This window comes from Diuraphis noxia, unplaced genomic scaffold (assembly GCF_037042655.1).
Source record: "Diuraphis noxia isolate RWA-SAM2 unplaced genomic scaffold, SU_Dnox_SAM2 contig0004, whole genome shotgun sequence".
Lineage (NCBI taxonomy): Eukaryota > Metazoa > Arthropoda > Insecta > Hemiptera > Aphididae > Diuraphis > Diuraphis noxia.
The window spans coordinates 21,921,646-21,949,165 of record NW_028301714.1 but is presented as its reverse complement, the minus strand read 5'-3'; the positions used below and the strand labels follow the sequence as shown (position 1 = coordinate 21,949,165).

General features: G+C 26.6%; 2 protein-coding genes and 1 pseudogene across 11 annotated transcripts; 1 reads left to right on the top strand and 2 right to left on the bottom strand.

The window, feature by feature from the left end:
* Positions 1–1,699: 1,699 nt before the first annotated feature.
* LOC107173843 (glutathione synthetase-like) lies at positions 1,700–20,308 on the bottom strand. Of its 6 annotated transcripts, none has more exons than XM_089225260.1 (14): positions 20,168–20,305; positions 18,851–18,924; positions 16,238–16,376; positions 15,990–16,173; positions 15,852–15,927; positions 15,011–15,147; positions 8,511–8,553; positions 4,314–4,387; positions 3,947–4,111; positions 3,719–3,872; positions 3,390–3,497; positions 3,203–3,316; positions 2,959–3,128; positions 1,700–2,010 (listed from the first exon to the last, which is right to left on the bottom strand). In XM_089225260.1, the coding sequence occupies exons 2-14, from the start codon at positions 18,851–18,853 to the stop codon at positions 1,881–1,883; spliced, it is 1,497 nt and encodes a 498-aa protein (XP_089081386.1). In that variant the 5' UTR covers positions 18,854–18,924; positions 20,168–20,305; the 3' UTR covers positions 1,700–1,880. The 6 variants fall into 6 exon arrangements, with proteins under 6 accessions (XP_089081386.1, XP_089081390.1, XP_089081391.1 ...); XM_089225264.1 differs by lacking the exons at positions 18,851–18,924; positions 20,168–20,305 and adding exons at positions 17,073–17,159; positions 17,566–17,849; XM_089225265.1 differs by lacking the exon at positions 18,851–18,924 and having other exon boundaries at positions 20,168–20,308.
* LOC149055851 (uncharacterized) lies at positions 4,403–6,669 on the bottom strand (annotated as a pseudogene).
* Positions 19,218–25,235, top strand: LOC107161668 (ferric reductase SjCytb561-like). Of its 5 annotated transcripts, none has more exons than XM_015508189.2 (6): positions 19,218–19,492; positions 21,823–21,959; positions 22,015–22,156; positions 24,249–24,457; positions 24,560–24,714; positions 24,779–25,235. In XM_015508189.2, exons 1-6 carry the CDS (start codon positions 19,489–19,491, stop codon positions 24,942–24,944), a joined length of 813 nt encoding a protein of 270 aa, XP_015363675.1. In that variant the 5' UTR covers positions 19,218–19,488; the 3' UTR covers positions 24,945–25,235. The 5 variants fall into 5 exon arrangements, with proteins under 5 accessions (XP_015363675.1, XP_015363666.1, XP_015363658.1 ...); XM_015508180.2 differs by having other exon boundaries at positions 19,219–19,501; XM_015508172.2 differs by lacking the exon at positions 19,218–19,492 and adding an exon at positions 20,326–20,467.
* The last annotated feature ends 2,285 nt before the right edge of the window (positions 25,236–27,520 follow it).

Below are 27,520 nucleotides of genomic sequence, written 5' to 3'. Positions count from 1 at the left end.
ACAAAATTACTAAAAAATTGACAGAAGATACGCTAATCTAAGATTAAAACTATGGCTACCACAGGGCACAGAATATTCTACTTGAACCTAAAGAAGGTATTTTAGATTCAAATTCGAATCTAGACTTTTAGCTATTCAAAATTAAAAGTTTTTGTAAATATTGTTGTAAACAATGTAAACATAATTGCAAACATATTAATTTTAAATTTAATTAATATTGTAAAAATACTTGGTATTCATCACAATTAAGAGGACGCCACACCCGCATGTGTTGTCTCCGTCTTACAAACGTATAACATAGCAAAATCTGTTTAGCGCGGGACAACTGTTCTCCCTCAATATTTATAATAGAATTTTCAAAATTTCACAACGCATAGGTAAGAACTTTATCTGTATCATAGCGTCGTTATTTTTTTCATTTTTTGATAACATAAATATAATTAAAGTTATAAGGTTAAGAAAATACATTTATTTTTTATTTTTTCATTAAATTACTTAAAATTATTGGTTTGTGCTATCAAAAAAATAACGACGCTATGACACAGATAAAGTTCTTACCTATGCGTTGTGAAATTTTGAAAATTCTATTATAAATATTGAGGGAGAACAGTTGTCCCGCGCTAAACAGATTTTGCTATGTTATACGTTTGTAAGACGGAGACAACACACGCGGGTGTGGCGTCCTCTTAAATTAATAAATAAAATAAAAATTACGAAAATCGTGATTTAAATACATATATTATTTTTTCTATATTTAAACTTTAAAGAAATATCGTGTTTATAAATGTTATTTATATTTTTAATTGCCATAATTCCTAATAAAAATAACATAATATGTAGGTTAAATTTTCAAGATTGATCGAACCTATTTGTCATGTCGGTACTATAAAATGGCTACTAACTATTATATATAATTATAAAACATATATATGTGGCACAGGGACAATATATTGAAAAAAGTAGACGTAGAAGAATCCCGCGTAAAATAAAAATCAATCAATGAAAACTTATAACAGAATATAAAAATACATTATAATATACGAAAAATAGATAAATATTACAGAAAATACATGAATACATTTTTGATTTTGAACGATATTTCAAGGGTTTGACTTAATATAATATCCCTAATTATAGGTACAACAAATTGTCAATTTAAATACGAGTACCTATATATACGAAAATAATTATTTGAAATAGATAATTGCACAGCCGACGCTATCATCACATTTGTCCAAAACTCGTACACTTACAATTGCAGTGCCTTCGTTTATAATGTTGGTATTTAGTATAAGTTTAGAATTATATAGAAAATACAGGGTGTCTCGTAAGGATTTACCCATTGCAATATCTTCCGAAATAATGGTGATATCGAAATTCTCGTTTTGTAATAAGACTCACAGGGATAATAACTACAATTATTTCATATTTTAATTGATTTTAATGTTTTGGTAAAAAAGTTAAAAAATATATTTTTTTATTTAATTATTTCCAAAAAAATTAAAGATAGCCATTTTGTGGAGTTTATTTTTCTAAAAATATTGACATTTCAAAATGTTATTTTCATTAATTTCCTGATTTTTAATATTTTTTTTAGTTTCTAGAAACTACACACGACACGCAGTACTTTGTATTCACAATAAACTGTGAATAAAGTATAAATATTATACCTGTTTTATCACAAAATAAATATTCAAACTTGTGTATACTTTGATATTTCATAATATTTATTGGTAACGTTTGCAAAGAATTTATACATAATAATTAATATAATATAACAATAATAAAATATTTTTGTATATGGTCCCAAGGCTATATTTTTTTAAATTTACGATTAATAAGAATTAAGATATACTTAAGTATACCTTAATTCGTGGTCACTAGTCATCAATGAGGAATGGGCTGTCCAACACACCATCACCAGCATGCACACCGCCCTCATTGGACGACGTCAATTTTGTGCGCATCATATGTCCTACTTGTTCGTTAATTAATATTTCATCACCATCACTGAAACATTTGTTTGTAAATAAATAACAACAATAAAACTGCTAGAAACAGAGTATAGCATAATAATTATGAGCTAAAACTCTAGCACAAGCACATGCATACTCTTAAAAAATTAGGGTACATGTTTATATTATTATTTTATGTAAATAGTGTAATGAAAACTTATTCACAACAGAACACCCTTAATTATTGTACTAAGACATTTATGTCAATCAACTATACAAATTATATAATTTACTTATGTTTACATATTACATAAACTGATGATACAGAATTATAAAAATAATAATAATTTATTATTATTCAACACGATAATTAAATTTTTCTTTGGTAGTACAATTTTTTTTTGTATATAATTTCAGTCAATAAATTTTAAAGATCCATAAGCATGATGTTTTTATAAGTATTTCAAATTCAAATTTTGAAGAAATGTATCAAAATCTCAAAAATTTTATAATTTATAGTATTTAAAAAATTATAAAATGTTCAATTTTTTTAGACAATTATCGAAAATGTAAAGGATTCTTACAGTCATAAAAAGCTAATACGTACTGTAAACCGAAAAAACTAAAAAGTATGAAAATACGCAGTTATTTTTTTACAAATATTTTAAACTCAAATTTGGATGAAATTACGTATTAAAAATTTAAAACTAACAATTTTAGTTATTTCGATGTAATTTTAAAATAGGATTTTATCAATTTAATATAGGTAGGTTCATTAACTTTTTATTTCGAAATTAAATTGACAGGTAGGTATGATAGTTTTTAACGTGGGACTTATTTTATTGTGTGTACACAATGATGGTTAGTACTTAAATACATATCATTTTGCTTACAATTTTTACTAGCTGTTAATTATATAGCTTCGACCTCTGTTACTATAAATACGTTATATTTTCCGATTTCTATTATGATACAATAATAAATAACGTAAGAAGATACACACCATAATATGGTACCAAAAATGCCCATCTCAGAAATTACTTCACATAATGCAGAGTTTTTATCGAAATCCTGATTTGGTCTAATTAGATAATTTTTTTGGACGGGAGGATTTATTTTATCCATCAGAATCCAAGCTGATCGTTCTTTACTATTCATACAGCTCATGAGTTTCTAAAAAATATACATAAAACATATATAAGTACATAACATAAGTATTTAAATATCTTTCAGTCACAAAACATTACTTTTCTGATATCCTCTCCATACAAATTATTTCCTCCGCCTTCTCTTTGAGGTTTCATCACAAACCGATCAGGAGCATCCAAAGCCATTTTGACAGCTTTGTCACCATTTTCGTCCTAAAAAAAGATGATAAAAATGAATGCATCCGCACTTAACAATACTGTCATACAGGCGGCAATCATTGCTTACCAAGTCCAGTGCGTATAATCCTGTGAACACTTTTCGGATTTCTGCAGCTTTCTTGGCGTCTTTAACAAAACGTTCTAGAGTTCCTGGAGTTGCTAATGCTTGTTGTACCTGAAGTAAAGTTTCAAAAAATGCGACACTATTTTTAATAGGTGCTAAAAATAACGCAGCGGCATTTCAAGCTATAATTATATTAATATTTTATTCACACAACAAATAAAATCCAAATATGTACTGCATTTGTACGAGTGCATAGTTTAAATTATCCTATAATTCTAAATCCGATGACGATAACGTGTTCGAATTCCGGATTTCATGCTTTATTTACGTACTTTTTTAGTTCCTGCCAAATGATATTGTATGTTCGGACATTTGATAGCTGTCGAACGTTCAATCATTAAGCGTGCTGACCATTCGGCCTGACCAAAATAATGATCAGGTGAATAACCGGCCCTGTAGTACACGACAGCGACCTTTTTCCCTTGGCTGAAAATTGAATTTACATTAACCAGTAGACGTAGTTTGCTAATAGATTCATATATCATTTTTTATCAATTTACATTAATAGGCCTTTGGAATCTGATAGCTTCGCTTCATTGGATATTTGCGTCAGCGTCTTGACGATGACTTTGACTTCTGGTCTTTGGCGAGCGATTTCGAATTGGTGAAAACGCTGGTCACAGATATTCATCGGTTGATTTTCGACAATCACCAAGATAACTGAACTGAAACAATTTAAAAACGTAGTATAATGTATCATATAGTTATTATAGTTATTATCATATATTATTATATTGTCATTTTCTGTCATCTGTAATTGTCCAATCAGTGTAAAGGTATAAAAAAAATTCAAATCGGCTTCGGTCTAGGACTGAAATATAATATTTTTATTTTATTTGGATAAATTATATCTAACAATTTACATACTCTTTTTCATTGAACAGTTCCCAAGCTTTAATGATCGCTGAAGTCAGACCTTGTAATGCATTATTCTTGGGTAACTAAAAATTGAAAACGAGTCGATTATAATATATGCAGCACTGCAGCAGATAGGAGTGATGCAGTGCAACGGATCCTTCTCCCCGGAGCCTTTATATGAATATAGGAAAAAAAAGTCAAACTACAATAATCAAATATATAACAATTAAAATTAAAGTATTAAATTAGGTATTATTTTTAAAAATGTTTACACATTATTGGTCATATTGTATATATAATTATTTATACACAGGTTATATGTTATTATTTATGATTCTTAGTAATAAATAGAGTTAGGATGTTGATGACCTATAAAACACACAAAAATGCCCTAAAAAAAATGCAAAAAATCCTTTAAAAAAGTGCAAAAATGCCATAAAAACTTCAAAAAATGACCTTAAAAATTATCTAAAATACTAATTAAGTAAGTGAAAAAACTTATTTATAAATTATAATTTTTATTAGAGATATGGGTATAAATAAATTTCAATATTAAAAATAAATTTAAAAGTAAAATATAAATTTAAAAAAATTATATTAAAAATATTTTCATTATTAGTGTTGGGATGTTGATGTTATAATAATATTCATATTGCATTGTTGCATTGTACAATTAATATGTGTCTGATGTTATCAAACAAAAGATGACGACGACGATCAGTTAATAAATTTTTGGATGATGAAAAACTTCTCTCAACATCAACGGACGTTATGGGTGCATACTTGAAGTAGGTCATGTCATCAGTAGTTAAATCTTCTAGAATATCTTCTCCTCTTGCGCTTTTGCCATCTAGCATTTCAGAGATCTTAGTTACAATTTTAAATCCATTATTCTTCAAAATGACATTCTACATTTTGGTTGCTATTGTTTGTTCAATTTTATTTGGAGCTTTTTGGTTTAAAGACTCAATTTTTTTTATGCATTTAATTGACTCTGATAATAACATCCCAGACGTCTCTAACTGAGTTATTTCCGAAGGTATAAATCCAAAGTTAGATTTTAAATAAATTAAATTTGTTTCCAAACTTGGGTTTAACACTTGTTCTATTGCGTCTTTAATTGCGACTGAATCATTTTTGTCTAATTCCAGAATCACTTTTTTTATATCAGATAAATGCTCACAATAATAATTTGCTGCGTTTATCCATGTTCCCCTGCAGCGCGTGAGTACGGGTTCAGGTGGCAAAGGAATTCCGAGAGCAATAGTTTTAAAAATTTGTACTCGATATGGCGCTTTCAGAAATACTTTTTTAACACTTGATATAAATTTATTTATATCTTGAAAATTTGTCCCAATTTCTTCAGCCAAGCTATGAACCGCATGTGCCATGCAAATTACGCGTGTATCATTTTGGAATATAGGTTTTGTATAACTTTTCCTGCTTTTAACATGTATGGAGCTGCGTCAGATAAAAAAAGTAAAACGTTGACCAAGAGGCCATAGTATAAACATAGATTTATCAAATATTTTGACGATTGTTGAATTATTTTATTAAGAGCACTCGTTTAATCAATATATAACACTCAAAGAGTAAATCTTATCGGAACGCGATAAAATGATATAAATTTTTACTAATTGTCCAAATCCAAAGTTAGATTTTAATAAATTCAATTTGTTTCCAAACTTGGATGTAACATTTGCCCTAAAATCTATAATTTGTGAAAAATGCCCTACATTGTATAAAAAGTACAAAAAATGCCTTAAAAGATGAAAAAATGACTTGAAAATGACGTTAAAAAACAAAAAAATGCAAAATAAAATTAGAATATTCTGCATCAAGGGAGTATGAAACAAATTTTTAGCTAGGATAGAATTGTACAGAATAAAAGAAAATAAAACGCAAAAGTCATCAACATCCTAACTCTAGTGATAAATATATTTTAGATTCTAAACAGCAATGAATGTATTGATTTTATTAAACAAAAATTTTAATTTACATAAATTAATTTATTTTAAGATAGTATGTAGTTCATACTGCAACATGTACATTTAAAAAGAATCACCCTGTACAAAGTATATACATTATACTTATACATTTCTAGGATGTAAGACATAATTCAATTGATTTCAAGATAGGTATTATGTTATTTTTATTCAATGTATATTATAATATCAACAATTTTATTTTTATATATCAATACGGAAAATACAGTACGATCAACGGTGTTAAATATTTTAAATTAATTAACATATAACCTGTGTATTAAAAATTTTATATATACCTAAATGGCTAAATATATATATATACAATATGACCAATGTTTAAAAATTTTGAATAATACTTTAGATTCTATTTTTATATATTTAATTACAATTATTTTTTATATATTTGATCAATAATGTGTAAACAATTTTTAAATAATACCTAATTTAATACTTTAATTTTAATTGTTATATATTTAATTATTGTAATTTGACTTTTTTTTCCGTGGCTTTTTTTTCTGACTACCCTTTTAGATTATGAGCGAAGCAATAAAATATACAATGTTGCTTATTACAATGTATTTCGTTAAATCATTATTTTTTTGTCTGTATACATAATCTATATTTTTACCATGTATAATGTTTAACTTAAAGTATGTCTTTTGAAAGAAAATTTTATTTTAGATTCTGAGCGGAGCGATGAATGTATTGATTTTATCATGGTGTGTTTTTTTTTTTGTGTCTGCCATCACGTTTTGGGGCAGTAAAAGTGCTTTTCTAAATAATCGAGAAAAACAAACTAAAAATTAAGGGAAAAACGGGAAATTTTACGCACACTCATTTTTCGACAAAATCGATTTTGGTTTTTGATGTAATTTTAAAACAAATGACCATAGATACATGAAATTCATTTAACCTCACCAAATGTTTATATAAGTATATTCTATCCACCATGCAATTTTCAAAAATTTTCGAATTAAGTTGAACTATTCATAGGCATTTTAAATTTTCGATCATTATTAGTTTTTTTTAAATTAATAATATTGATAAAAATGTATTTGTTAGGCAAAAAAGCTTGAAAATTTAATTCAAGGCTCTTAACATATTGTTACAATAGCAGTTGAAAAATAAAATAAATTCATAGTTACAATTTCTTTTTATAAGCATTCAAAGTTTGAATTTTGCCAACATATTATGTAAAAATCACGAAAATTCACAAATTATTTTAAGCTAGAAATTCATAAAAATTTTCTTTTTAAATCTAAGATTTGAAAATTTAATACAAGATTCCTTACAAGTTTGTCAATTTTTATCACAAATAAAAAGTCCACCGGAAATTCAAATTAAATTTTTATGAGCATTCGAAATTTAAATTTTTACAACATTGGATTTTCACTGAATTTCACATTTAGTGATTTTCTTATTTTGGTGTAACTCTAAAAGTCTAAAACAAATTACCGCAGATACTTGAAATTTTCACTGAATGTTTATATAAGCATTTTATATATTTTACAAAATTTTCAAAATATTTTAGTATTTTTTTTCTATAAATATCGATAAAAATTTATTTGTTGGGTTCAAAAGCTTGAAAATGTAATACAAGGCTTCGAACACATTGTAACAATAGCAGTTAAAAAATACTAAAAATACATAGTCACAATTTTTTTTTAACAAGCAATCAAATTTTAAATTTGTCAACATACGTAAAAATCACGAAAATTCGCAAATTATTTCAAACTAGAAATTCATAAAAAATTTTCTTTTAAATCTAAGATGATTTGAAAATTTTTAATAATCTATAATATATCCTAGACAGATAAACCGTCTTCGCTCAGAAGCGTTTTTCGTATACAATGATATAATATCATTGGATTCAAATTTAATTCCATCCATTACAGTAACCCACTTGTAACCTCTACTGTACAGCAGAGCGACATCCACTTTCCCACTTTTTTTCAATGAATATCGATAAAAAATTTTGAATCATGTATTTAAAATGTTTAATTTAAATTATTTATTTGTACATAGGGGTTAAAAAAACAGAGCATTATGACAATAATATGAAAATTGTTTAAAAATTATCCATCCCCTCTCTCTCCACTCAGAACAAATTCATAAATACATGGCTCATCACGCAGTGCAATTGATAATTGTATTATTGTATTAAGAAGACAACGGAGGGATTAAATACATCTACACAAGTACTAAAAATAATACTTACCACATCCAGTTTGTCCAACAAGCCCAACTGTTGAAATACAAACCTGAAAAAAAAGAAAGTGATTTTCACATTGTCGATGGTATAACCGTGTTATTTTCGAACCGCGAGCTGGCATTTTTGGTATATATTATGGATTAGGTACGTACCTAGGTAGTAGATAGTAGGTACTATTACTATTATTTGTAGTATAGATAATTCATCGATCCGACATTAGACTCTGTCCTTGGTCAATTTTACAATTTTACGAGTGAGAAGAAAGAAAATAAGTATCTAGGCGGCGGTAATATAAATGTATATATATTATATAGGCAGAGGTCTATATCTACCTCAAATAGAGGTGCATACAGCATACTTATAAATAATATAATAATAAAATTATTATTATAAGATAGGTGTAAAGGCGCTAAATATATGTATATTATCTACACTTATAATATAGAGGCGTATGAAAACATATGATACGAATGTAGAGAAAAAAACCAACAAAAAAAATCCACGGAAAAAAATGCCAAGAAAAGAAATCCAGGGAAAAATAAGCCACGAAAAAAAAAGTCAAATAACAATAATTAAATATATAACAATTTAAACTAAAGTATTAAATTAGGTATTATTTAAAATAATTTTACACATTATTGGTCATATTGTATATATGTATATATATAATATTATATAATTATTAATACACAGCTAGGTTATATGTTATTATTTATTATTCATAGTAATAAATATATTTTAGATTCTAAACAGCAATGAAAATGTATTGATTTTTTAACAAAAAATTTAAATTAAAAATATACAAAAATTAATTTATTTCAAGATGGCATGTAGTTCATACTGCAACATGTACATTTAAAAAAGAATCGCCCTGTACAAAGTATATATTTTTTTTTATTTGTATGGTATTTTTTTTTTAAAATTTATTTAAAGTATATACATTATACTTATACATATCAGTATATCACCCTAATATATCCACAATATATTATGTTATTTTTATTCAATGTATACTATAATATTAACAATTTTATTTTTATATATAAATTCGGACAATACAGTATATTAATATTATGATAAACTGTGTTAAAAATTTTAAATTAATTAATATATAACCTGTATATTAATAATTATATATATATATATATATATACATATATATACAATATGACCAATGTTTAAAAATTTTGAATAATACTATAGATTTAATTTTTTTTATATATTTAACTATAGTCTATAATTATTTTTTTATACATTTTACCAATAATTTGAAAACAATTTTTAAATAATACTTAATTTAATACTTTAATTTTAATTGTTATAGGTATATTTAATTATTGTAATTTGACTTTTTTTCCGTGGCTTATTTTTCACATCGCTTTTTTTTCTGTGAATTATTTTTTCCGTAGCCTTTTTTCTTGGCTTTTTTTCCGTGGCTTTTTTTCTGACTACCATATAATACATATAGCTGGTATATAGATGTAGAATATATATTGTTAAGGGGCGGTATTAATAAGACAGTATATAGATGATAGAGTATAGATCCAACGATATTTGTTTGCAGTTGCTGGTGATTGTTATGTACCTGTGAGTTGGGGCTGAAGATGTCAAACCACCAAAGCTCGAAGCGATCGTGTTCATTTCCACTTGTTTCACGGATGTGGAATTGCAAACGTCCAACAAGTAGTCGGATCTCAATAATCCCAGACACCGCGACTGTAAAGCACCATACATCAACACAAATACACAAAGTGTATCTTTCTACAGAAGAGTCGTCTAAACCCCGCGCAAAGATTCATACAAATGATGTTTTATGTTATTTTCTACCAACATCCATCCAACAAGCATTTTTTTTTTAAAAAGATCCCTTTAGAGGTTTCAAAGAAATAACTAATAACTATATATTATATACAATCTCTAACTATGCATAAATATGTGTACCACGTACGTGTGTGTATACGAGTGTATGAGAAAAGACAAAAAACAGCATCGATACGGCATATTATAATTTTATATATTATGTATTGTTTATATTATTCTTCACGGGAAAAACTTGCTACGTGAAAAAAACGTAGTTTTCAAGAAACATAAAAAACGTTTAAAAAAAAATCACATCGGAGTTTTTTTATAAACGATTTATATAGTTGATAATACATATAAGTGAATTTTTCTAAGATGGAGATCTAGGGATACCAAAACCTCAAAATCATAAATTTACCACATACAGAGGTTTATTCCCGTGAGGCCGTGAATAACAGTAATATGCTACGAATGCCGAGGACATTATCCACGGGATCTTTGTTTGGAAAAATAATGCAATTTTAATGATGAACAGTACGCCAAAAATAAGAAAAGTGACAACATTTATTCATCAAATATTTTAATGCTGCTGCAAAATAGTGTAAACCTTATCTCCTAAATTACTCTTTAATTATTATCGATGGGAATTAAAATTTAAAGAATAATGGAAAGATGTTAATTAATCGATGAACCAAATCTTAGATATGTATGTTAAAAAACAATAGTTATGTCCTACCAATACTTTAAGATAAGTTTATAACGAGTCTTAACACTCTTCACCAATTAGATCAAATATTTAAAGATAATGAAACATTTGCAAACCATTACCAGAAAGTATGAAATAACCACAAAAGTATGTGAATACTAATTATGTCAGACGTGCATGAAGAAGAAGCAGTAAATACAATTAAAATACTAACCATAAGAAGCGTAGAAAAAAACGAAGAAATTTCAATTCAAGCGAAGATCAACAATTATATAGGTGTTAAGAGCAATCACAAATTTACACAAAATCTAAGTACAATTAAAAATCTAGATGTAAGTTGTAAGTAATGCAATATTAAATAACACATCTTGACCTAATTAAGACATAATTTTTAAAGTCTGAAGACTATAGGTAGTTCTGATTTTAATCATACATTTAATTTATATTATGATAAGTTAATATCCATAATGGTATCAAAATTGTTACTTATCTGAAACTCCTTATCCTTATTCTTTTTACTAATGGTACATTGGTACGAGAGAAAACAAGGTTTGTAATATGTTAAAAAATTGACGCATTGAAGCCTTTATGTCCAAGAAGCATTTTAGTCAGTTTAAATCACCAAACATATCTTCCAGAGTACTTGGTACCTATTTTTGGTTCTTTTGCAATTGTACAGGATTTTTATATTTACACCATTGATGTGGAGACAGAAGAAATTATAGAAACATTAACAACAGACATGGAAAAGAGTGTATGGATATATGGATATTATATAGATATTAATATTATCATGGATATTACAACAATAGTAAAAATAGTGAGATAATAACTAATAAAAAAAACAAGTGCCATGGAAATGGAGCGCAAGTGGTAAAATTCTAAAAATAATGTGGTCCTTCCCCAATAAAAATTGAAATTAAGTATATATTCTACATATAATATATTTTAAATAATATTAAATTTAAGTTGTAATATATGTATAATCGTTAGTAATATAAAGACCGATTGTCCTGTTTTCTTGTGTGAATTCCCTCCTCAATAGAACTACAGGCAATACATTAAAATGTAGTAACGTGTGAGTATTAATAGTTGCAATAAAAAATTTTATTCTAAGATTTTTACCACAATATATATTATAATTGTTAGACACAATCAAACTTTAAAATTATTAAGATTGACTTTTAGAGTAATTTATATCATGTAGCTATCACACCTTCTACATATAATGGCATTTATATTTAAAAAAAACAATTAGTAATTTAAATTAAAATAATAATTATAAATATATAGGTAATATGTGCGATTCGTTTTTGGTAAGATAGTTTAATCTACTATATTAGTAAAAAATTAATTACTGATGGCAATATAAATAATAAATATACATAAAATATGATATATTTTTCTTATACAATGATTCATCAATGTCAATCATTGAATCCAAATTTAAAATATCCATTGTAGTAAACTACTCAATGAAGAGGTACACTCAACCTAAATTATTCAGCAGGTTAACTCTCGAGAAAATAAATGTTATAGTATAAAATTCTATAAGTAATAGCAATCAATAGTTAATACGATCCTTTTTTAGTCTAATACAACAAGTAGTTTTATGTACATGCTTATCTGCAATAAAAACAAATAAACTATAAAGCATACATTAACTTATAACTAACTAACTATTGCATTAATAATATATTAAATAACAGCAAAATTTAACTAGCAAGTTATTACACTAGTCATATGAGAGTAAAACAACACTACTAAATAAGTTTTAATATTTACCAGTATTTTAATACTATTTATTTCTTATACTAAGTTAATTTTAGTAAATACTTATTATTTTAATAAAAATAAAACACAACTATTGTTAATAATAAATAAACAGATTTTAAATTAAATTAAATTAATATACATTGTTATTATGTGTCAATTCTTTGTATTTTATTATTTAATAGTGTGTATAGTGTTATATTAAATCAATTGCTATTCTTGTTTATAATTTTAGAACATACAAATTTACATATAGTTCATAATGTTCTTATGTTTAACTATAACATTTTAATAACAATACCTATACTATTAAAATGAACTTGTGGAACAAACTGTTTTTAACATTTACTTGAATAGTTTCAAACCTTGGAGAATTTAATTTATAAATATCTTGTTTAATAGTTACTAATATGTATTTCAACAATATCGAGGAAACGTTAATTAACTATTTTTTATAATTTTTTCCAAATAGTATTAATAATATATTAAGGACTTCAATATTAACAAAAAAAAGTTGAAATTAGAGGTATTCTTAAAATAGTTCAGTACTTAAATCTCCACCAAAATAATTTAAATTTATTAAAATATAATAAATTAAATATACATATTTATATAAAAACCTATAAAAAGACTACAAAATTTAAACAGTCAGTAATAAATTCAAATATACAAAATAGTAAAAATTAAACATAACTAAATTAATTGCAGGTATAAATTAATAGGTTAAGCTATAGAAACTAATTAGTAATATTAAGCCAGGCATATGAGTAACATGATGCATTTATAGATTTACGATTATAAAATACAGTTAAATAGAATTTATATGGGTGTATCCTGTTTGCGCACATACAAGACCAAAAAAAACTTTTTGCGTGCAAATTTAAAAAAGGTTCATGACAAGTTTGGGTATAATCTTACAACTGGTTTGTGAACAAATTTTTTTTTTTAATAATATTAGTAAATCTTATTGATTTTTAGGTCCACTCATTACAATTATTAAAGTTTTATCGTTTAAATATTTTATTCGTGATATTAAAATGTAGTCAAATATTGGATATATATTAAATAACATAGTACTTTAAAAGAAATTTACAATTTTAAAATACACACAACTTGCTTTAAAATTATAATATGAAAAATAGAGTGACTTTTGGCACTAAATACAATTCTTACCTTAAATTTGTAATAGATCATTTCACTCTAATATTTAAAATAACAGATTAAAATGATGACTACACACTAAGTATACTTCCTCTATAATATAATTCAAATATTACCCTTCTAATAGTAAATAATTTAGCTCTGATTATGTTGTGTAAAATAAATTTCTATTACTTTTTCAGATTACATTTTGACAATGTAAAACATGTTCATAAATTATATTATGTAATCTATTAGTTATGACTTATAAATTTAAAATAAAAAATAAAAAAAAGCATTAATTGAGGATTAAAACTTTCCACTGCTTCAACAAATTCCTGGCTATATATTTTCTAAAACATATTTTTAAAAAAATGTAAAATAGGAACATAAATTCAAAAAAAATTTTAAATTTGTTGAAATATTGAATTGAATACCAATCAATGTCACCCAATATGGGATATTTGAAATTTTTAAATAAATAAGATTTAAATTTCTATCTTCTCAATTATTAAAATAATATATATAAAAGTGTTTATAACTTATTGTATACTATACATTTATGAGTTTTTAATACATTTTTTACTTTTTATTTTACATAAATTTAAATATCTGATATAATGCTATAATCCATAATCAAAAAATTTTTTAACATTGGGATTTTTGATTCATCCAATTTTACATAAGTATAATAATTAAAAAAGTTATTAAGGAAAAATTTTTATGCAATGAATCTGTAAGAATGTGTCCAAATGAGTTAGTTTTTTATTATTTAAGCGCAAACATACTATTAATTTATGAGTAAAATTGTTAAAACATGCACAAACAGGTTACACCCGTATATTGTCATAAAAATTTAAACAGATACAGCTGATTGTATAATAATTGATTTAGTAAGATAAATACATATTTTAAATAACTTATGATATTGTTATATTGTCAGAACATATAAAAAACTATTTAAATTAGAAGGGGCGCAAACCAATCAGTATCTGATACTCGATAAAGACAAAGGTCTGATATACATAATATTTAAATAAAGATTTGGGTCCAGATATATAGAAAGTTAGGTGTGTTAAATCCTGACCTGTGAATGTCCCCGGAAACGATACCAAGCCAACCAAATCCGCTAGCAATTGTGTTCATTTCAACTTGTTTGATGCAATCATCGCTTGCTTCCTTTTCCTGCATGATGTCTGAGCGCAATATTCCAAGGCTCAAGCGCTTGAAAAATCATACGTGATAAGCATATATGTATATCCCCATTGAGATGAAATGAAATGTTATAATTTCTTAGCATTTCCATAAGAATTGCTAATAATTATAATGAATTTTAGCTTTTAATAATGATGCGATTATTATCACTACTCGAATAATGATTTTTCTTTTTTATTATTATTATTATTTGTATTATTGTATTAGTAATCTTTTTATAAAAAAAATTTGAATGAAGCTATTAGAGTATTAGACTAAAAAGCATTTAGTAATATGTATTTATATATGAATAATGTAACATCTAGATTATTAGGCTGTTATTTAATTATTATATCTTAAAACTTATTTATTAAAATGTTTTAACAAAACCCTAAATCAGTTGTTTATAGTGGTTTTCAATAATTATTAGCAAAAGATATCTTACCATTTGTGTACCCCCCCCCCCTAACTTGGGGGATTTACATACATAAAATGTGTCATTATCTATAATAATTTTAGAAGTATAAAACTCCTAGTAGTAGTCACACATAAAAATGTTATTTGCACATGCTCATCCTGTCCCACCCAAGTGCATGATTATGGAACAATCTAGTTATATTTGGACTTTATCTTACATACAGTTCAAAATGCTTGTTGAATGTAAAAATATAGGTATATAACTGTTTAAAATAGTGAAAAATGTGAGACATGCTTTATAAAAATCAGAAACTTACCTGAGTGAAACCTTCATTGCGCATAGTTTCATATAATTTATATAAATTACGCGTAAATTCATCAACTTCTATCGTTCTAAAAATAAAAAATAATTTTTTTTTTCAATCTGTATGATAACTGATTAAAAATTGAAATACTTTTCTAAACAAGAGTATAAAAATGCATGATCATTAGATACTCGATGCGTAAGCTCATTCAGCGCTGGTTGTATTGCAACTGCTTTTTGGAATTCAGATCGTGGGAACACCGATGGTAAAAGTGTAAATGGCACCACAGTTAGGGAATCATTGGAGTATTGTGTTTTAGACCTCATACCACCACCTAAAATAATGTGTATGAGTTAATTAACATGTTTATAAAAATTTGTAAACATTATTATAATAACCGTGCATGATGGTCCAATCTTTAACCTTCTGTACAAGATCTTTAAAATCATTTTCATCCAAACTAATTGGAAGTGATACACATGGATTTAAACTTGCAGCCATTTTATGATATATTGATGAGTGTATACGATTTTGAATCTAAATAACACAAATAATATGAAATTATGAATGGTAAAATAAAATATGTATAAAATTTAATCACATGATATAGGTAGTATTTTAAACCGAGGTAGAAAATATGATTTTAATCATGAATAAATATATATTTTTTTTTAACTATATTTTAGCTATTTTATAAAGTAATAAATTGCACAAGAAATTTAGTAGATCTAATTTTGTACCTCTTTAAAAAAAATGTTTAAGTTCATTTAATATAAATATTTAATTTAAAAAATTTAGTTTAAATTTAAATTTGATATTGGAATAGGAAACCTTCCAGAATCTTTGCCTTTAGGTGCAAAATAATATAAAAAATGATCTCTCCCCTAACACTCATATATATATCACTACCCTATCACTCCCCTAGCACCATTCTAATCATATAAATGTTAGCTCATTCAAGTTCTTTTTGTACCCTACCTAACAGTCTAGGAGAAATATGTGACCTTTAACATTTACTCATTAATAATCTCTCCGTTTCACTTGATTGATGCTATTTAAATTAATTATTTTTCCCTCAGTATCTCAAATTTTTAATATTTGTTTCTTTCAATAGGTTCAAGAAATAACCTGTATAAACTTTAAATTTATTCTTTATATTATTATAATAATTATTTTTTTATATTGCTATAAGTCTAGGTACAATAATTTATGTTAAAATTATTAATGACTTACTTATTATAACGTAGTATTGTGTAAAAACTAAAAATCAAAGTTGAATAGACAGGGAGCCCAGCAGACAAAATTTTGGTTTTTGTCACACTGTTGTTAGACAAAATACACAGTTACGTTGCTAATCATACTTTAGTTTATGTTATACATTTAATAAAAATTTCTTTGAGGTTACCAATAAAAACATCATAAAATTAATTTTAATTCATTTAAACTTGAAAAAAAACTATACAAATGATTAATTTTTATATATAATATCTAAGATAATAATATTATACTTATTTTTCTATGATATATATCTTGAACCTTACGAAGTAGGTAATTATTTGTATAAGTTTTCATAATCTTAACTACTTATGTGTTATCTTTAGTTTATGAAGAAAAGGAGACAGATTAAATATTACAAATGTGTCTTGTTCAAAGATTTTAATTTTTTATAGTATAAGCAATTTATATCTATAAGTTTTAATGTAAAATACTACATGCACCAACTCACCCACGGCCACGGTTATATTGTATAAAATCAAAATAGTTATGACTAGTTATTCACAATTTAAATGTTTTTACACACAAACTAGAACTTGGAAGTATGCCGTTCTTTTAAGTCTTACAGTGTCTTTGGCTTTATTCTATCATTCTATTGGTATTAATAATTATGACAATTACTGAATACTAAGATCAATACAATATAATATAGATACCCAAAGTCTATAATCTTAAGGACTAAACCACTAAACTGACACCGTCCACTAGGCTCTATTAAAGTATTTTATGAAATCATACTAATCATAGTAAATTTGATGCAAGGTTTATAGATAATAGATAATATTATCTATAAACCAGAAACCTAGAATTTAATGAACTTATCATTATTCATTTCTCTCTTCTGTGATAAATGATAATATAATTACCTATTAAAGTTGCAATACTATGTGACGTTTAATGTTCTTATCAAATAAATAATTTTACAAAAACCAGAAGCCACGAATCATGAACTAAGATATCTTAGTTCATGCCACGAATTAAGAATTAAGATATATCTTAATTCGTGCCAGATCAAATACTATAGATAAGATATAAGATATTTATAGTATTTGGCCAGATACTGACATAAAATACAGATTAGATGGATATTGATGATTACTAGAGCTTCCGGCATTTAATAGTTAATACTTAGGTGCTTCCGGGCTCCAGCAGAACATCTTGCTATACTATGGTCATGGGATCAACAATTCAACATCATAAATTAAAGTCTAAGATTGATAATCTAATATAATTAATAATATATCAATTAATAAATCAATCTTGATAAGTAAAGTATACTTTACAAAGGGTGTAAAGACCATCACAATAAATATTGTTTTATATGTCATATGCACCCCGTACAATTTATATCATGACTAAATAATAACACTAAATATTTAATATTTTGTTTTAGTCATGGTATATATCATATATGATATATCACAGGTTCTGCTGGAAGCAATAGCAGTGAACATTGAGCAAATTATTGTCCAATTTTATAAAACATTTGACGCCGTTTTTCTCTCTTAATTTTCTTAATATCTATTGTCAATAGATTATAATAGACTGTCCAATTTTGGATCAACTTGACGTTCGAAAAATGGAATTTATGAGTAAAGGTAACTAGCAACTTTTTTTGAATACTCGCAAATTATATCAAAACATCACGTTGTTGACACTGAATGTAACACAATTATATTTTTTGGGGGTTGGGAGTATTTGAGGTATGCCATGAATTACAATAATATATCCCTTACCATGAATGGCTCCTTCCCCTTTCCTCTTTATACCCACGTCTGGCTGCCTGGATGCCGGTGATGGCGAAAATGTCCTAGTAAAAATCGCGTTTTAATTTTTAACCATACAATTTATACAAAAGTAATGTTATATTTTTTTTAAATTGTAACTCAAGACAACCTGTTTGAATCAATTTTAATAACAAAATTATAAAAAAATTTCGTGTTGGGTTACCCCTCCGGCCCTCCATACCTATTGAATAACATCCAATAGCTGTTACAGACACTTCGTAAAATGCTCAAAACTGGTCCCTATATTATTAAAGTGTACATGGGTTGGCCACCCCTGGTCTAACCTAACAGATCGATGTATTTATCACTCGATAGTCGACAGTTCGACACTAATTAGTCACCGAGTTAATCACTATATCGTCAGTGCTCAGTATGGTGTCTACGGTCTACCTAGCTATGACTTAATATTTATAACGTTAAAAAAAAAGCAGTGAATAAATACGATTTTGGTCACAAAACCCGATTGATGGTGTGGAAAAAAGAACATAATTCAACTGTTGACGGACTCGCCGTTATGATAGTATTATTGTCTATTTTATCTATTTATCGTTAAAGGCATTTGAACACTATTATATTGAACATTCAACATGGGTACGATTGGTACGAGTATTATGTTTTTACAATAAATAACAATAATTTGCAAACATCATAATATAACAATTACTATACATTATATTTAACTATTTAGGTATACTATCACTATGTATATACATATAGTGTAGGTATACTGTTCTTTGTGTATACTATACGCTCGTAACATAAAGTATACAGGATTAACAAATTATAATATACTATTGAGTATTATTAATTATTATAGTTAAATATGTGTGTATAACTAACTATACTATGTCAAATCATCATAAAATAATACATATTATAATGATGTCGTTTCCGGCACTATATTATACTATATTTTATTTTATGTAATTATCCGGTTATCGCCGCTACTCACTATCTAATTATTTTAATTTAATATTATTTTCATGTCACGTCTGCCTTCAAAATCGCTTAGTCGCGATTTGCATGTTTAAGCTCTTGTATCTTATTTATTTATCGGATAAATAAAACAAAATTGTTATTGAAATGATTCGGTGCGTTTTTCGATTGTCGATCACTACTTAAAATTTTGATTACGAATTACGACTTAAGTGTAATTATATTATACTGCCTACTAGGTTATTATAATACGTGTGATATACCAGTACGCAAAATGTCCTACAATCACTACTTACTAGCGCATAATGAAATAAGTAATTATGTACTCACGTAGGTACCTATAATAATAATAAAAATATTATCGCCGTCTGAAATGTATGATTAAAATATATGTTGATTTCATTGAAACTGATAAACAATTAATTACGTGTATGAAAAGGTAATAGGAAATGTAAATAAATTAAGCACTCTACTCGTAGTTCAAACAAGTTCGCTTTAGCATTTCGGTAAATTTTATCGCTAAAACTTATCGGCAACGTACGTTTTGAGGTTAATAACGATTTTTATTATAAATCAAACGAAATTATATCAGTACTGTATAAAAAAAAATGACTAGGAAACGATTAAAAAGTAAGTATATATAATAAATTAACATTATTTTGTTGATACGATAAAATAATATCACAATGAACATTATGTTTATTCCCCGAGCTCCTCATTGCTGGATCTTAATAATATTATAATTTATAACTTATAATATCTATGGTACTAATAGATATTACAATTTAAAAAATAGTCTGCGATGTTCATGTTATCTACAGAGTGATTTTAAACGTAAATCTTTAAATATTCTACACTTTTATAATTTTTAATCAAATATTTTAAGGCAAAACACCTTGATTTATACCACAACTCACAAGCACAAATCTTAATTTGTTATTTAAAGGACACTACACCCGCATGTGTTGTCTCGGTCAGATAAATTTACAACATAATATATTAAACTGTTTAGCGCTAGACAACTAACTTTACTCCCTCTGTATTTATAGAAGTAATACCAAAACTTCACAACGTACAGGGAAGAATTTTATTTTTGTCGGACAACATAAATGTTAATTAAATATAATTAATGTTATCAGTTTGAAACATGCTTTTTTTTTTTAATTAGTAAGCAATATTGGTTAGTGGCTTAGTGCTATTAAAAAAATTAAAAAGCTACGACACAGATAAAGTTCTTCCCTACAGTGCGTTGTGGAATTTTGTAATTCTACTATAAGTACAGAGGGAGCAATGTTATCCCGCGCAAAACGCTTTTAGTTATATTGTTTATTTGTAATTTACACATAAATATATAGAAGTATGTTATTTGACATTATTGACGTTATTGACAATATTTTGGGTTTGGCGTCATCTTTATTGTACACATAATTATCACTTTATTAATGATACAGTTATATTTCTAAAACAGAATTATTATCTCTCAAAATCAAATATTAGAACGAAGCGGGATCAAACATTGTAGGACTCGCGGAGAGATAAAAATACAAAATAGTTATTTGATTAAATTGTCAAGAAATATTGGACGTTTGCCGTCGACTGTAAGTTGTAGATGAATGAAACGTCCTGTATAGTGTATATAGTATATACACAGCTAATATCTTATCATACATAATTTTAACCATGCGCCGTTCGGCGTTCAATCCTTACATATTGGCAATGTCTCCTTGGCAACGAAAACGAACTTACGTATCCTGTTGCTGAATAGTATTGGTATTTGGTCTAAATATTTCTGTTGGGCGTCCCTATTTTTCAGTGTTAGGAATTATCTGTGTAAGCCATCTAAAAAATTAATCGATCATCATTTTTAAAAATATTTGATGCTGATTACTATCTGTATTATAAAACATAACATTTTACACATCAAATTACCATATTGATTAGTATTTTAAATTTTAATAAATAACAAAGTATTACTATTATTTCAGTTACACCAGAGTTAGAGAACAATAGAATTGAGGAAGCGGTAACATTGAATAATATGACTGAAGAAAATCGTAACAAAGCGCCATCCCAAAATTTCAACCATGTTGGTGCATATTCCTCGTTGTATACAATATTCCAGGTAAGTACTTTTTAAAAGTTATTTTTAGTTTTTACTATGGCATTTTTTGTTTTAGATTGTTGGATTACTACTTGTATTTTCTATATTTTACTGGATTCTCAATTTCCGAGGAGGATTTGGATTTACTGATCCCAAAATCATATTCAACTGGCATCCTCTATTTATGACAATTGGATTTGTTTATTTATTTGCAAATTGTAAGTTTTAATTAACTATTCCTGGGCCACCTTACTGGCATAATCACACAAACAGAACCCCAAATCTTCTTGATTTATTCATACACACGCTACCAAATCACACCAAATTTTATATAACATTTTGACCTTTCATCGGATCATATACCAATCTTACTCACTTTTAACAATCAAATTATCCACACAATAAAAATACCAGACTCTTACCCCAGGTAAAACAAATTGGAACCAATCCTCATATAATTGAATTGTTGTTTATCTCTACAAATATCTTTAAAAAAAACCCACAGAGATTGACTCTGCTGTTTCGGCTTTCATCAATAAAAATGATTTTAAGCCAAGAAAATACCGCCTATTATATATCCTGATTGATCATTCTAAGGCCAGTCCAGGAAAATCAAACCTATTAGTCCTTCATCTTCAAAGCATTTTCTCTCCTCATCACGACAGATAACATCAACCATGCAAGCCATTCTATTCTTTACCTTAATTTTTTACTCCATTCTTCATCTCTCACACATACCTCATTGATGGAAACATTCCATTATAATTTTTATACCAAAACCTGACAAGCTACCAAACCTAATCTCTTCTAATCGCCCAATCAGTCTAACCATTTTTCTCAAAAATTCTAGAAAAAATATTGACATCAATCCTATACTATCAAGTCATAAAATGTATTCCCTACACTAAATTCAAAAACAAACTAACTAGACCTTCAGAATTCAGCTATGGGGTATGGCCAAAACTTCAACAATCAAAAATGTCCAATAATTTCAGACAATTTAACTTCGCCTCATTACAAATGGCCCCTGGTATGTCAGCAATTTCTCCCTTCGCACTGACCTCAAAATCCATAATATTGATTTGCTAATCTTCCACTATTATAAACTATTTCACAAAAACACATTCAACCATTCAAATCCCCTAGGCCCTAATATAAAACCTTTTCTTTCTTACAGTTCCTGATAAAATGATAACCCACCACATTGTTTTTAGCATAATTGGCGAGGTCTTCTCAATATTAAAAAAAAACAGCCTAAAATTATGAAATTGTCATTGAACCTCTCCTCTTTTTTTAAGCCATACAGTCTTGTATACTTGTATCCATCCCCCATATTGCATATTTTATACATTTAATTAAAGATTGTATATGCATATTTTTTTTTGCTTTAAAAAAAAATTATCTAAGAAAAACTTACATAGTTGATTACATTTTTCAAAAACTATAGTACTGTCAACTCAGATTACTTATTTCTCAGGGCTTTGTCCAGTGACGGCTTGAACTTTTTTCCCACGAATCACGTTTAATATTTTTACACCACCCACCCTAAAATATAGTTATTACTTATTACTGTACATTATCTGCTGAGTACACATTACAGCTATATATTATATTTATTATTTATAATTTAATATTTAAATTAACTACCTGCAAAAATGGACCAGTCTACCTTTTCCAACCATAAGACCCACCCATAATATTTTTGTGAATCACATGATTCAAATATACTCGCTTTGAGCCGCCACTGGCTATGTCAAAAATTATAAATTACAAAATAAAAATTAATACAGTAAGATAGTTTAAAAAATTAGTTAAGTGAATATCTGTGTTATTTTTATAAAATGTTGGTAAGTTTTACAAACTGAATTCTGAGATACCTTTAAAGATCATGTTTATTATGAGAAATTCAGTAAATTAATTTGAAACCATTCTACATAAACTATCCGAAAGTTGAAAATCTGTTTCTTACAAATATAGAGAAAGGCTATTGACTTAAAATTATTTTTCAAAATTAAAATTGTGTATTTCCAATTATAAAACTTAAATATACATTGACAATTCAATTTTTATAAACACAAAATATTTAAAACAAAAATTCTACCTTTAAAATTTTTTTTTTTTGATGCTTAAAATTGTTTAAGTATTCCAAGACATCTTTGCATCATAGACTACATATATTTTCTATGACATATGAAACTACTACCATTAAATTGATAAAAGTTTATTAGCTCAGCATACATTTTTAATACAAATTTATTTGTCTGTAAATGATGTATGAATTATTTGTTGACACTTTTTTTTCTTTTTTAGCTATTCTTCATTATAGAACATTCCGAAGTTTGAAGAAACGAGATTTGAAAAATCAACATGCAATTATTCATGGCTGTATAATTGTTCTGGTGTTACTTGGTGGTTGGGCTTCTTTTGCTTCTCATCTTTATAGTAATCCTCCTATTCCAAATTTGTATACTTTACACAGTTGGGTGGGTGTTGTTACAATTTCAATGTTCCTCTCTCAGGTTAGTTAAATTTTATTCATTATAAATATTATATATTTGTTTTATATTTATGTTTTTCAATATATTAATTTATTATCTGCATTTGTTTTACTAATATTTTAGTTTGTAAGTGGTGTTGTGTCCTTCTTGTATCCTGGAATAGCTGCCGAATATAGGGAAGCTGTAATGCCTTATCACATTTTCTTTGGAATTTTCAATTTTATTCTGGCAATTGCTACCTCAGTCCTTGGACTCTGTGAAAAATTGATTTTTGCTTTGTATGTATTCAAGTGATAATTATGTTAATGATATATTATTAATTACTAATGTTTTGTTAATTAGGGATAAAGAATACAAACATTTTCCAAAAGAAGGATTGTTTGGCAATTTTTTGGGCTTACTATTTATTTTTTACGGTGGATTAGTAGTATATATGGTAACAAAACCAGATTTTAAGAGATTACCCAAACCTGAAGATGGTGTGCTGCTAACTGGAGCTTTAGAATAACTGATACAATAAATATATTTATTAATAAAATCAATTAGGATATTTTATTTTTCCATGTCCCAATTTCTATAATTAAATAAACCTGATTTTGCTTTTGTTTACTATTTTTTGTGAACTTTGTGTTAAACAATTGTTTTCCAACAATTTGTTTAACACAAACAATTTTACTTTTGCATTTTTTACTTTTATTTTTTACTATACAAAATTAAAATATTAAGTTTTTTACAAATATTGTTTTACACAATTATAATTTATTTTTTTGTCAAAATATACTTGAAAAATATACTGAAAGGTATTTTTGTTATTTAAATATCAGTTTCAATAATAATGAAATCCATTATATTATTGAAACTACCTATTAATATTTTCATTGCCAATTGTTGTTTTTAAATAACCATTATGATTGTTCTCTCCAGTGGCGTAATTACGGGGATTACTTGGGCACTTGTACCCCCTGGTATTATGTAGCAGGTGCAAAGATATGCTTTTGCACCTGCAGATGCTGAACTTTATACCTATTGAAATACAATACCAACTAAATTTCATTGATTTGTTGATTTTTTTTTAAACTTATTTAAAAATGTTGTCATCACTTTAATTAATTCATATAAATATTATATTTTTATATGTATAATGTATCATATAGTACAGACACAGCACATATAGTATTTAAAATATAGGTACATACAGATTTTGATATTTGTTTATGTTATATTGTTATCAAATATAAAAACATTACCTATAGTACACGCGACTAAACTAGTTGATTCAGATTCAGTGCAGTGGCGTATATGGAAGTATTTTTTGGAGTGATCTATAAACAGTGCCACATTAAGCTATGTTGCCGCTCTAGGGCAAATTAAAATATGCCTTCCTTAGTTTTTTATTTTATGTCGAACTTCAAAAATTTTCCGCCCCTGGGTGGTTGCCCCTCGTTAAACGCGGCTCTGGCTATGAAAGAAAAACTAGCAAGTGATGTAGCACCTAGAGGCTATTGTATGTTTAAAAGTTTCTATAAAGTTATTTTGCCAAAAAGTGGTAATAATTATGTGATAAACATTCCTAAATGATAGGTGAGAGGTTCTTAGTTGTTTAAATTTTTAAGAATAAATAAAAGTTAATTTACGTGGGAATACTATATTATGTAAACTAATTAAAAAGCTCAGTAATTGGGTTACATATACAGTATATTATTTTAATTTTAATATTTTCCAAGAAACAATTTTTATTGTATATATTCATTATTGGTTTCTAATGAGTAATGAGGACGTGATATTCCCATGTCTTGTCTCCGTCTTACAAGTGCGTTACATGGCCATTTTTACGCTCAGCTATATGGTGTTCTGCTGAGCGTAAAATTTGTTATATTACGTACTTGTAAGACGGAGACAACACATGCGGGTATCTCGTCCTCTTAATATTTGTGTATTAAATATTAATATCAGTATATATTATTATGGTCTACAGATCAAAACATTTGCTTTTCCTACAGTCTACGAGTAAACAACCCGCTAAGAAATGGTGCTGTCAATATAACAATTTTAACGCATTTAACCAAGTGGAAATTATTTCATTACTATAGAATTAAAAACGTACCTATCAACTGACAATACTGTACTTGCCTGTTTCATACATTTTTAATCCAGTCCATAATATTATGCAGCAATTGTTGGTCCAGTTGTTGGTGAAATAGCAGAACTATATTTTTTAATTTTGAGGAAATATAATATAGTATAAGCATTAAAATACTTAAGTCACTATAATATAAATAAATATTTTTAGTTCAAACTTACATATAAACGCTGTTGACCTGTTGTGTAGATACCATAGAAGTTCTAAAAACAAAACGATTACAATAATTTTCGATTTTTCGATAAGGTAGGTATTTAAGGTATTGTATAAGGTATTGTATGCTTCAATTTCAAACTTTGGGGGTGGTTTCCGATGTAAAAGTGAATATCCTTGGTGCATTATAGAGGTCAAAAGTTAACATTTTCCAACAGTTTTAAAAAAAATCGAGAAAAACAAAAAAAAATGACAGAAAAGCGGAAATAAATACTGTAGTTGTCTCGCTGTACCCAACATCTGTTAACTCTAAAACAAGACTGTTGAAATAAATTGTGATCATAATAAAGTGATATTAGGTTATGATATTTATTTAATTTTTAAAACTTAAACATAAAACTATTGAAATAAACAAAGTGAACACCTACATTTTTTTAATTGTACAAAAACACAATTAATTATCTTAAAATTTGATAAAAAAATTCTCTTTAATTGTTTTATCATATTATATAAATGTTGTGAAATGAAAAGTTTAAATATAAAAGATAAACTACAAATTTAAAAGGTTTTATATTATGTACCATAGTGCCCCGTGACGTATGTCTCATTGTGTACAAGGCTGGGTCACAGTGAGACACTATGACATTTAAAAAAAAAATTTCTCTGGGTTGAAATTTCGTTAAATTATATGAATATGAATATGAATAACCTAACGCCAACCTCACCTTTTGCTATTACAAAATGTCACGATTTTTATGGTTTGAGAAAACCAAAATTTATCAGATATACTG